At 47.3% G+C, this 13,021-nt stretch overlaps 2 protein-coding genes across 2 annotated transcripts in view; one reads left to right on the top strand and one right to left on the bottom strand.

The window, feature by feature from the left end:
• The window catches only part of kif25 (kinesin family member 25), a gene marked incomplete at both ends in the record, with an annotated part of 10,583 nt that extends 5,670 nt beyond the window's left edge, over positions 1-4,913 (bottom strand). Inside the window, 8 exons of the mRNA XM_084453553.1 lie at position 1; positions 102-141; positions 226-311; positions 1,087-1,190; positions 3,680-3,821; positions 4,105-4,215; positions 4,587-4,652; positions 4,845-4,913. The exon at position 1 is cut by the window's left edge and continues 67 nt beyond it. Of these exons, the coding sequence (XP_084309679.1) occupies position 1; positions 102-141; positions 226-311; positions 1,087-1,190; positions 3,680-3,821; positions 4,105-4,215; positions 4,587-4,652; positions 4,845-4,913 (619 nt within the window). The remainder of the gene's footprint in view (positions 2-101; positions 142-225; positions 312-1,086; positions 1,191-3,679; positions 3,822-4,104; positions 4,216-4,586; positions 4,653-4,844) is intronic.
• A 401-nt stretch (positions 4,914-5,314) lies between these two features.
• ccdc167 (coiled-coil domain containing 167) lies at positions 5,315-10,655 on the top strand. Its single transcript, XM_084453632.1, has 4 exons — positions 5,315-5,394; positions 6,317-6,411; positions 6,495-6,547; positions 10,407-10,655. The coding sequence occupies exons 1-4, from the start codon at positions 5,344-5,346 to the stop codon at positions 10,511-10,513; spliced, it is 306 nt and encodes a 101-aa protein (XP_084309758.1). The 5' UTR covers positions 5,315-5,343; the 3' UTR covers positions 10,514-10,655.
• The last annotated feature ends 2,366 nt before the right edge of the window (positions 10,656-13,021 follow it).

Raw genomic sequence — 13,021 nt, 5'->3', positions numbered from 1 at the left:
CCTGGAGCAGCAGGGAGAGGGAAGCAGGTGAGGCTCAGCTTGTTCGCCGCCACGCCGCCGCCGGGTCGCACCGGCGCCTAAACGCCGCTGTCTCTACTCACCTCGTTAACGGCCTGAACGATCTCCTCCGCTGCGGCAGACCTGAACAGAGGACAGTCATCAACCGTCGTACCTTCAAAGAGACGCACCGTAACGTCAGATGCAGAAAACCGAGGCGGCGTTTACCCTGATGCTCCGGCCGACCCCGGCCCGTAGTCGAAGGGGAGGACTGGACGCACGCGACAGTGGACCCTGATGTTGCCCCTGAGCTCCTGAGGAGAGACAGAGCGGGGTGAGGACAGTAGAGAGGGGAAGAGAGAGAGAGAAAGAGAGAGAGATATTAGCCCATCAATATCCACACATGCACTCGGGCCGAGGGGGCCGGTCAGGTCCACAGAAGGCAGGCAGATCCCTGTCTGAGTCGCTGAGGGGTCGTCGGGGTAGGGAAGACGGGGTTTGGGTCACAGAGAGGTTTGGGGGATGTGTGTGTTTGGAAAGGGGGGTTAATTGCCTTGGACAGCTGGTCATCTTTACAACCAGGTTGGTGTGGAAAGGGCAGCCATTTGATCTGTGTCCTGGGAACTTTACGACATCCACCTGGGACTGGGAGGGTCCGTCTATGTCCAGGTTTGAGTCTTTTATTACATCCAGGTTTATGGACAGGAAAGGGGGTGTTAACCCTTTTAATACGACCACGTCACCGGCAACATTTTAAAAATATCTAACAAATATTTAATAATATAAAAAAAATATCTAACAAATCAAAGAAATTCCTCACTCCAACACTTGCTGAAAGCTGATAAACTGCGCTTTCTAGTATTATAGGGAAAATCCAATTAATATTCAAAATGTTGTCACTGTATTTTTAGGGTTAAAAGGGTTAAAAGCCGAGACACAGATCAGATTGGGGCGCTCTCTCAACTGACCAGCCTTGATGCAGGTTGCTTGACTAGAAGCCACTCGAGTTTTTGTAACAATCCTTGGATGAATAAACTGTTGAAGTGTTTTGCTTCTTAAGCCATACTGAGGCGAGCTCTTCTTCCTCACCACCAGAGTGTTGTGAAGCGCCCTCCTCCTCTGCCTCTCCGACCTGCAGCCTTCCTTCTCCGCCAGCAGGGCGCGCTCCAGAGCCTCCACACGAGCCTGCAGACCTGGACGAACCACACACAGCAGGGTTTTAAAACAAATATGAAATTACAATGGTGGGATTTGTGAAAATCATTTGACTCAACTGCAGTAAAGACTAAACAGATACAGGAAATACAATTACAACTTATGTTGTTGCTTTTTTTTTTTTTGGGGGGGGGGGTAAACAATTTATGAACTATCATGCAAATTGTCCGTCATCCATCTCACTCACTCACTCACTCACTCACTCACTCACTCACTCACTCACTCACTCACTCACTCACTCACTCACTCACTCACTCACTCTCACATACTCTCTAAAAGACATGCAAAGCCGTACAACAGCTCCTGAATGAGACCAGGCTCAGCCAGTGGTGACCAACAGGGCCCAAATATCAACAGGGCCCAAATACCAACAGGGCCCAAATATCAACAGGGCCCAAATATCAACAGGGCCCAAATATCAACAGGGCCCAAAATCTGACACCACATCTGATCGGATTTCGGCTATCGGATTGGAATCTTGAATATCATGAACGTATCATTCGTATCATGCATCATGAACAGTGACATCACTTAGAGGGGCATTGCGCCTGGTCGCGATGTTGTGCAGGACAATACAGCAGAGCATTATGTTGCACGCTCCCTGTGGTTCCACTCTCAGGACAATACAGGAGAGCATTATGTTGCACGCTCCCTGTGGTTCCACTCTCAGGAAGTCTCGGGGTTGTTTTGCAATGAGCAGTGTTGAGGCGTGGCCTGGTCAATGAGCAGTGTTGAAGCGTGCCTGGTCAATGAGCAGTGTTGAGGCGTGTTCAGGTGTGTTTGCTGGCAGAAAAGGGGTCGACAACCATGGTACGGTAATCCAGATTTAGTCATCTTGAAAACTTTGTATCTGGATCAGGATAATCCAATCTAATGATGCTTTAAAAAACCAGCACAAAAATAAGATGGATTACGTGATCCTTGATAGCCAAAAATCATTTCGATCCAGATTAAACCTTGTGAACAACCAGGCTGTTTTTAAAATAATCCTTGACAGGAGATTAACTCAAACTCCATATCCCTCTTAAATTAATCTGCCATCTAATATAACATGCCAATACACCGTGCTATCATTCACATGCAACTACTGTACCGTACAGAGGGCATGCTACCTGCAACACAACACAGTGCTTTTCTCAGTCTGAGTTCATCTGAAGACCGGAAAAGAACTCACCCACAGCTCAAGTGGGTGATTGGACCTTAGACATATAGTCTATATGTGTCTTAAGACATGAGAGCTTTGAGTGATTCCATTGCGCTGGATTTACAGTGTCATGTGATTGCTTGGTCCGAGTCCTTGTTTTGATAGGTGGTCAGGCTGTCTGACCCTCCGGGCACATGTCCAGCAGACAAGAGGGTAAGGTCAGTCATCTGAATCTGGATTCACCAAAATATCGTTGTGCCTATAGTTTATTTTGAAACTAAAGAGATAGTTCACAAATTTCCTCTCCCTCAAAATCAAGCTGTAGCCTACATCATTCACTTGTCTCATTCAGTAGTCACACGTCACCGCGGCAACCAGGTGAGGCAGGAGACAGGACTCAGAACATGGCCCTGGCCAATCAGGGGACAGGACTCAGAACGTGACCCTGGCCAATCAGGGGACAGGACTCAGAATGTGACCCTGGCCAATCAGGGGACAGGACTCAGAACGTGACCCTGGCCAATCAGGGGACAGGACTCAGAATGTGACCCTGGCCAATCAGGGGACAGGGTGAGGGAGGGGAGGAGTTGGGGGGGGGGGGGATCAACCCCATGGCAACTGACCTCTTAGCCAAGGCCAAAGCATGGTAGATGTTTCCAAAGGGAGGGAGAGAGAGAGAGAGAGAGAGAGAGATAGAGAGAGAGAGAGAGAGAGAGAGGGAGGTTGGGAGGGAGGGGGGGAGGGAGAGAGAGAGAGAGAGAGAGAGAGAGAGAGAGAGAGAGAGAGAGAGAGAGAGGGAGAGAGAGAGAGAGAGAGAGGGAGGTTGGGAGGGAGGGAGGGAGGGAGGGGGGGGAGAGAGAGAGAGAGAGAGGGAGGTTGGGAGGGAGGGAGGGGGGGGGGAGAGAGAGAGAGAGGGAGGTTGGGAGAGAGAGAGAGAGAGAGGGAGGTTGGGAGGGAGGGAGGGAGGGAGGGAGGGGGGGAGAGAGAGAGAGAGAGAGGGAGGTTGGGAGGGAGGGAGGGGGGGGGAGAGAGAGAGAGGGAGGTTGGGAGGGAGGGAGGGGGGGGGGGAGAGAGAGAGAGAGAGGGAGGTTGGGAGGGAGGGAGGGGGGGGAGAGAGAGAGAGAGAGAGGGAGGTTGGGAGGGAGGGGGGGAGGGAGAGAGAGAGAGAGAGGGAGGTTGGGAGGGAGGGAGGGAGAGGGAGGGAAGAGGAGAAAGAGAAAGGGAAGGAGTAAATAAGACAGTCAAGAGTACTCTCATTAGCTCACGACCAGCACTTCCTGGTTGAGTGATGTCACGATTGCGGTCGGCCAGTCAGGTACTCACTCTGCACGTCGTCGCCATGGTGATGTTGGCTGGCGGAGCTGGCCTGGTCCAGCGTGTCCTGCAGGTGCCGGCTCTGGTCTTCCAGATCGCTGGCCAAGCCCACGTACACCGCAAACACCTCTCTCAGGTCCTGCTTCAACACCTGCACAAACACATGAGCATTCTGTTTTAAGTGTGTGTGTGTGTGTGTGTGTGTGTGTGTGTGTGTGTGTGTGTGTGTGTGTGTGTATGTGTGTGTGTAAATGGCTTGTTTATTCAGCATGTATTTCATTTCATCCTAGATTGGGCCTACACAAACATTATTAAAAACAAAGTGTTAATAGGACTTACAAACAGTGGGACTATCTGAGGGGTTATCTGACCTTTCCCAGTGAACACAGCACAGTTTAGTCTCTGTGGCTTTAGGACAGACGGGGCTTTTGTACCTGGACTTCAGACAGTAGTTTGGCCAGGGCAGTGTGGGTGTTCTTCTGTACGTTTCTCTGTTGCTGCCAACGCGTCTGTTCTTCATGGCCTCTGCGTAGTTTACCAAGACACTAGATACAGAGAGGACAAGGATGAATACACCCCAGCTAAAAGGGATACAATAGGCCTACTGTATCTATGATGAGTAGGCCTACTCTACTAGCCTTAGACGAGAAGTCACAAGTTCCTTGTGGCAACGCGTGAGGGCATTAAATCATGTACGTAGGTGAACTCAGTGAGCATCTGCTCTGCAAGCATCTTATCGGGCAGAGAATAGGCTTAAGCACCTCAATCTGTCGCACAATAACCTCTGCCTAAAACGGCCTATAGGTGCCACGAATCTGGTTAACCAGGTCTGGTCATATCATAACCAGGTCTGGTCAGATCATATGTCTGAGATCCGATACATGCGACAATGTAGAAATATATCATCCACAATTACCTCAGCAAGTCTGAGATGAAGAATCGCATTTTCAGTCTCCAGTTCTAGAATGCGCTCTTCTTTACTCTGGAAAGGTTGGGGGAAATTATGAGGCATTATCATAAAATCAGGGTTTAGGGTTCAATTCGGTGTTGGTCAAAATAAATGAATAAATAAGTTCTTCCATATAACTGTTGTTATGAACAAGAATTACTGGTCTGCCATAGCAAGCTAAGCTTCATATAGACTTGGTAATACTGATGCGTAAAGGCGACCTACCCGCAGTTTGTGTTCCAGAAGATGCACTTGGTGTGCAAATATTTGGTCCCTGTTTATAAAGAGTGGCATTTTGGAATACAGGAGAAAATTGCACAAAAGCACAGGACGGTGTATCCGACCGAGCCGTCAACCTGCCTCCTCCTAGGTTCCTTAATGCGATTACGCACGGACGGTCCCTCTCCAAGCGGCTCTCTCCACCCCGCTGCGCTGCGTAACGGGAACGTATTCGGGTTGGTGATGAACTTTTCACAGGCAGCCTTCTTGGGGGAGGTAGGCCACATGTAACACCGTGTAACACCGCATTCACGTTGAATATTATAGCATGGTAGTGTAGTCAAATAAAGCAATGTAGCCTGGTACACTCCGCGAAGACAGGGGGCGATATTTCCTAAACTGTTGGTTGATCACGCACAAGACATGAGTCACGAATCCACCCGTCAGGTTCCCTGCTTTCCACCCGTCCGTGTTTAGTGATCACTAGTGATCCCTCGAGGGGAAAATGACCAAATCGAAGCAGAGAAAACGGGAGAAAATCAGCGTTGCCAGCGAAGTAAGATACTTGACTGTATTGTGGTGTAACTTGAATCTGTTGTGGGCCTCAGTCATGAGCTCTACTGGGGTAACGTGAGCATGTAACAGGGTCATGAGCTTTACTGGGGTAACGTGAGCATGTAACAGGGTCATGAGCTCTACTGGGGTAACGTGAGCATGTAACAGGGTCATGAGCTCTACTGGGGTAACGTGAGCATGTAACCGGCTCTGCCAGCTGACCAGCCTCATTCATTGGTTGATTTGAACGGCCCGCAGCTCGCTACTACCGGGTACTAGTTCACGTGACCCGCAGCTCGCTACTACCGGGTACTAGTTCACGTTACACGCAGCTCGCTACTACCGGGTACTAGTTAACGTGACCCGCTGCAGCTCGCTACTACCGGGTACTAGTTCACGTGACCCCCCACAGCTCGCTACTACCGGGTACTAGTTCACGTGACCCCCCACAGCTCGCTACTACCGGGTACTAGTTCACGTTACCTGCAGCTCACTACTACCGGGTACTAGTTCACGTGACCCCCCGCAGCTCACTACTACCGGGTACTAGTTCACGTGACCCCCCGCAGCTCGCTACTACCGGGTACTACCGGGTACTACCGGGTACTACCGGGTACTACCGGGTACTACCGGGTACTAGTTAACGTGACCCGCTGCGTGCTGCCACGTCGCCTAGTCAGGTGCAGCTCTTCGCTCAGTCGCCGTGTCTTATACTTCAGGACCTCGACGGTGTTCTCTATCAGGCTGTGGTCTTGTTTTCTAGTCAGGCGGTGGTCTTGTTTTCTAGTCAGGCGGTGGTCTTGTTTTCTAGTCAGGCTGTGGTCTTGTTAAACATCTCATGTCCTGTTCAGGCGGTGGTCTTGTTAAACATCTCATGTCCTGTTCAGGCGGTGGTCTTGTTCAACATCTCATGTCCTGTTCAGATCGACCGGGTGGAGGAAACCAGGTCGCGTTGTCAGGACAACCTCGAGATGGCAGAGTTCAGGAAGCGGCGCGAGGAGATGTCCGACCAAGACAGGTGATGATGATGATGATGATGTTGATGTAGCTAGATAGACGTCTGGTTTATGAATAGTCAAACATAAATTCTCTTCTCAACAGGCAAGCGTTGGAGGATGAAATGACTATAATGAACGAGCGGATGGTAAAACTTGGTATGTAATCAGAGTCTGTTTCTTCTGTGAATGAATTTCAAGTCTCAACAAAGTGTTCTGTTTTCCTACTTGACTGTTGTTCTAAACTTTGTAGTTCGTTCTCATAGATCAGTCTGTTAGAACTACAAATTCTTCCCTGTGTGACATCACTTCCCTGTCCTTCATCCTGAAACTATGTCACTTCCTTTTTCACTGTATAACCTAACGACCTCGTCCACATCGGACTCACTCTGCCTGGATATCACTTCCTGTGCTGAGTCTGACTGCAGAATCGTAACAGAATAAAACTATTGCCTTTGTTTAAAACCAGCTTGACCGACCACTCAGCGTGTTCTTATAAATCTGAACTAAAACAAGTCAGATTTTCATTTAGACTTCCTATGGCTATGCCATGTCAATGTCATTTTATTTATATAGCACCATTCATACAAATAGCACATACTGCTTTCCATAAAAAGAAGAGGAGAATAAAAACATAAATCATATAAACACAGTGAGAACAGATTTAAAAGAAACAGTAAGATAAGACAAGATAAACGTAAAATAATTAAACATTTAAGATGGTGTAAATTAGAATAAAAACTGAGAAAGCAAATTTAGAAACACTAGGATAGGACTAGACAAGTAAAGCTACGTGGTAAAAGCAATGTTAAAAAGGTATGTTTTAAGATCTCGCTTAAACGTTTCCACGGTCCCAGACATTCTCAGGTCCTCTGGCAGGGTGTTCCAAAGGCAGGGGGCATAAGAACTGAAGGATGCCTCCCCAGGCCTCTTAGTCCTGACTCTAGAACCTCCCCAGGCCTCTTAGTCCTGGCTCTAGGACCTCCCCATGCCTCTTAGTCCTGCTCTAGGACCTCCCCAGGCCTCTTAGTCCTGGCTCCCCTTAAAAGCATATCTGATATGTATTTATTTAGGTGTTTGATTATGTAATGACTTATAGACTAATACAAGATTCTTAAAGGGATAATACAGTGGTTGAACGTGATACATGCCAGTTATCTTTAGGTAAAATCAAAGTGAATATGTCCGTAAGTTTTGTTATTCTGTAATTTTTAAGTACTATAAAACTCATTTGTATATGCCTGATTTTCCCCCTCTACAAGCTCACCTTGTTTAGTGGGCGTGTCAAAGAGAGCTGTCAGTCAGAAGTTATTGACAGGCCTCGGCCCCAACTTCCACACATTTGTTGTTTGTAACCATAGTTACCTTGACACCAGTAAGTGTACAGGCATTTGAAAAGTCCTTAATATAAGAAAAGTGAGATGTCACACTACCTTTTAACCTCCAAACATTATAAATATGTTAAATCCAAAAATGTGCAATGCTTCCTGCAGTTGACAGAATGTTTTGCAGAACTTACAATTCTTTGGTGTAAATTATGAAAGGAAAATAATAACTTGACATAATATCCTCATCTCCCCCCACCCCGAAATTATATCCTCATCTCCCCCCACCCCGAAATGTAGTCATAATTTTATCACAATAGCAGTAGTTCTATATGCGCAGTACAACACTGCAATACAAGACCTTGGGACAAACGATTCAGTACACAGGTGTGTTTGATCAGTGAAGATGTCATTCTGAGAATAGGCTTTGTTTTCTAGAATAAATATGACAAAAAATGACGGGTACTGTAGGCCTACATCTTTATTTTGTTGTGCATACAACATGACATAAGAGACGTAAAACAGGGGGATGTTCTAAAATATTTATAATAATATCATTAGGTGACATTGGCTGCAACCTGCCCTCCAGGACCCGTACACCTCCAGAGCCCTAGCCTTGCGTTACCAGTCTCTCCACCAGTCTCTCCTCCAGGACCTGCACACCTCCAGAGCCCTAGCCTTGCGTTACCAGTCTCTCCTCCAGGACCTGCACACCTCCAGAGCCCTAGCCTTGCGTTACCAGTCTCTCCTCCAGGACCTGCACACCTCCAGAGCCCTAGCCTTGCGTTACCAGTCTCTCCTCCAGTCTCTCCACCAGGACCAACACACCTCCAGAGCCCTAGCCTTGCGTTACCAGTCTCTCCTCCAGTCTCTCCTCCAGGACCTGCACACCTCCAGAGCCCTAGCCTTGCGTTACCAGTCTCTCCACCAGGACCTGCACCCCTCCAGAGCCCTAGCCTTGCGTTACCAGTCTCTCCACCAGGACCTGCACCCCTCCAGAGCCCTAGCCTTGCGTTACCAGTCTCTCCTCCAGGACCTGCACCCCTCCAGAGCCCTAGCCTTGCGTTACCAGTCTCTCCACCAGTCTCTCCTCCAGTACCTGCACGCCTCCAGAGCCCTAGCCTTGCGTTACCAGTCTCTCCTCCAGGACCTGCACACCTCCAGAGGGACCTGGACCTCCCGAGTCCCAGTATTGGAAATGTAGTTAGTGATCATGCTACAAGAAAAGGGGACAAATTATAAAAGCAATTTGTAATAGCCCAGTTATTTTGCATATACAAAACAGCATAAATTACAACAATAGGCTATTTATTGGCAAGTCTACAGCTTTATTGTATACATGTAGTTTGAGCGAGAGAACAATCGGGAGATTCTTGGGGAGACAAACTGACTTCTAACCAACTTTGACTTCGTAACGTTGCCTATAGGCCTATACAACACAACACACTCACAACAGTTCTGGTAGGCTATCACTTCAGAAACCTTACAGCACAGTTTGCACCTGATTAATTCTGTGTTTAATGCCAGGGAAGGGTACAGTATGGTGTGCTGTGCATGCTACTGCCATTGGAGGGGTAACATTACCTAAAGCAAATGCATACAATAGCTTAAATGTCAGCAGGGAAGCTGTATGTTAGTTTGAGCAGGATATCTGTGGACACTTGTCGACTTCTAGACAACTTTGATTTTGTAATGTGATGATAAATGTTATCAAACTAGCCATAGCCTATAGCAACATGCTCAGCCAGCTAGTGGCTATTAGTTAGCCTAATTCGAACTACCCTTGTGTGGAGCTTGCAAGTTGGTTAGCTATTGGAAAAAGTCAATGTTTTAAAGTGTTCTTAATTGATCTATCATTGATGCGATCGTTGGTGAGATGGTTATCAATCAGGCTCTGTGTCAAAGCAGTAACAAGGCTGTGAACTTGGGGGTGGGTGGTTATGGTTCAAAAGTCAAAATTCAAGTTCACGTCTTTTTTCTTTTGTGGGCGCAGATGGGGCTCATTTCTCGTGTGACGTCTCATGAGAAACGAGCTGAAAACAGGACAACACACATTTGATAGTTTGATGGTGTTCACACAATGCTCCTATCTACCAATATCATACAAAACACCACGTTTTCACTGTATTATCCCTTTAAAATCTATTCTAAAACTGACAGGTAACCAGTGCAGTGATTTTAAAACTGGTGAGATGTGAGTCCTCCTTCTGGTCTTTATAAGAACACATGCTGCAGCATTTTGAATCAGCTGGAGTTGACTAATCCCTTAGTTTGGTAGCCAGACAGGAGAGCGTTCCCATAAAAGCAAGTCCAGGTGGTCATTATTTGTAGCCAGCAGCTACAAACTTCTACTTGTAAAAGAATGAATGTGATGTACGCTCATACCGAGACAAAACAGAGCTTTGAAAGCCAGTCAGGTGACACCCCTAGCAAGCCTGGGACATTGATATTTTTTGTGAGTTACCTTTTGTTTGGACACAGTGGACTGGACTTGGCTAATATGTGCTGTTTTTGAATAGTAGCCTACTGTAGGTTACAGGTTTTCTCTGAATATTCAATGTCACTGGGCCCTGAGGAAGATCTGGCTCTCAGACAGCAAGTTGAGTGATACTGAAGTTGATGTCATTTTGAAACTGCCTCATAGTGGAGAATGCATCCTCCTCCTCAACCTCTTCTAAACCTCCCCTTCCCAGATAAAGAGCTGGACGTTCTGAGAGGAGAGAACCGGAGGAACATGCTGCTGTCTGTGGCTCTGTTGACCGTCAGCGTTCTGTTCTACTACGTCTTTGTGTACTACTGATGGAAAACGCAGACACTTGGACTACATCCCCTATCAGGACCAAAGACGCCACGGCAGCTAAGGAGGACTACAAATCCTTATTCATGTGTTCACCATTTAGCGCTCAGCCTAAGAGTGGCCCCCAGAGCCCCAGACTCAGCCATATAACAACGGCTGTTCGGCGTGGACGACATGGACCTTCTGAGAGTCTTGATGTTGAGTCAGCATTTGAGCTTTGCTGCAAATGACCACTTATAAAAAGCACAATGTTGTACAACAGTCTATGAACAGTGGACTCTTTATGCTGCCTTGCACTCTGTCACTGTCCCTACTAGGGATGGGACATGATCTTCGAAAAATCGAATAGTCATTAAATTATTAAAATCGATTTTATAATTTGATAATCGTTTGTTCATCTTGTCTTATAAAAAAACTAGTTGCCTTGTTTTTCGCGGCGCGAGACTCGGCGAGACGAGAGAGAAAGGCACGGGCGAAAGACAGTTTGAGTACTGTAACCTAGGATAAGTAGTAGGCGTCGTTTACACAGCGCGTGAGGTCAGAGACCAAGACTCGACCGGACCAGACATGCAGCGGCTAAACGCAGCCAACGAAAAGTTCTATGTGGAACAGCAAAACTGTCGAATGCGTACTTGAGTGTACCCGCAACATCATACCCTCGGAGAGGGTCTTTTCCGCGGCAGGACGTATCGTCAATAGACTGCGCACCTGTCTCCATCCCGACCATGTCGATATGCTCATATTGCTAAATAAAAATATGAAGAAATAGGATAGGCCCTATTGGCCGGAAAAGTCGCTCAGATGAGCAATGATGAGATGCGATTTTCGAAGAAAAATCGCTGGGCAAAAATCGATTTTCGAATAGCAGATTTGTTCCATCCCTAGTCCCTACAACCATACTGTCCCTACAGCCATACTGTCCCTACAACCATACTGTCCCTACAACCATACTGTCCCTACAGCCATACTGTCCCTATAGCCATACTGTCCCTATAGCCATACTGTCCCTACAACCATACTGTCCCTACAGCCATACTGTCCCTACAACCATACTGTCCCTACAGCCATACTGTCCCTACAGCCATACTGTCCCTATAGCCATACTGTCCCTATAGCCATACTGTCCCTACAACCATACTGTCCCTACAGCCATACTGTCCCTTCAACCATACTGTCCCTACAACCATACTGTCCCTTCAACCATACTGTCCCTATAGCCATACTGTCCCTATAGCCATACTGTCCCTTCAACCATACTGTCCCTTCAACCATACTGTCCCTACAACCATACTGTCCCTACAACCATACTGTCCCTATAGCCATACTGTCCCTATAGCCATACTGTCCCTACAACCATACTGTCCCTACAACCATACTGTCCCTACAGCCATACTGTCCCTATAGCCATACTGTCCCTTCAACCATACTGTCCCTTCAACCATACTGTCCCTACAGCCATACTGTCCCTTCAACCATACTGTCCCTTCAACCATACTGTCCCTACAACCATACTGTCCCTACAACCATACTGTCCCTATAGCCATACTGTCCCTATAGCCATACTGTCCCTTCAACCATACTGTCCCTTCAACCATACTGTCCCTACAACCATACTGTCCCTACAACCATACGGTCCCTACAACCATACTGTCCCTATAGCCATACTGTCCCTATAGCCATACTGTCCCTACAACCATACTGTCCCTACAACCATACTGTCCCTATAGCCATACTGTCCCTATAGCCATACTGTCCCTTCAACCATACTGTCCCTACAACCATACTGTCCCTATAGCCATACTGTCCCTTCAACCATACTGTCCCTTCAACCATACTGTCCCTACAACCATACTGTCCCTATAGCCATACTGTCCCTACAGCCATACTGTCCCTACAACCATACTGTCCCTTCAACCATACTGTCCCTACAACCATACTGTCCCTACAGCCATACTGTCCCTTCAACCATACTGTCCCTATGGCCATACTGTCCCTACAACCATACTGTCCCTACAACCATACTGTCCCTATAGCCATACTGTCCCTACAGCCATACCATCCCTACAACCATACTGTCCCTTCAACCATACTGTCCCTACAGCCATACCATCCCTACAACCATACTGTCCCTATAGCCATACTGTCCCTATAGCCATACTGTCCCTTCAACCATACTGTCCCTACAACCATACTGTCCCTACAGCCATACCGTCCCTACAACCATACTGTCCCTACAGCCATACTGTCCCTACAACCATACTGTCCCTTCAACCATACTGTCCCTTCAACCATACTGTCCCTACAACCATACTGTCCCTTCAACCATACTGTCCCTACAACCATACTGTCCCTACAACCATACTGTCCCTATAGCCATACTGTCCCTGTGGGGTAAATTGTCTAAATTCAATTAAAGCTGTGTATTAATGTTGTAATGGTCAGGCCTTCATAATTCATCCAAGCTTTCGGTGCCAAAATTAAAACAAGCCTTTGTTTTTTTTGTGCTTCATT

Source organism: Borostomias antarcticus (assembly GCF_949987555.1).
Source record: "Borostomias antarcticus genome assembly, chromosome: 19".
Taxonomy (NCBI): domain Eukaryota; kingdom Metazoa; phylum Chordata; class Actinopteri; order Stomiiformes; family Stomiidae; genus Borostomias; species Borostomias antarcticus.
Note: the sequence above shows the minus strand (reverse complement) of the source record. Positions and strands in the feature narration are given on the sequence as shown.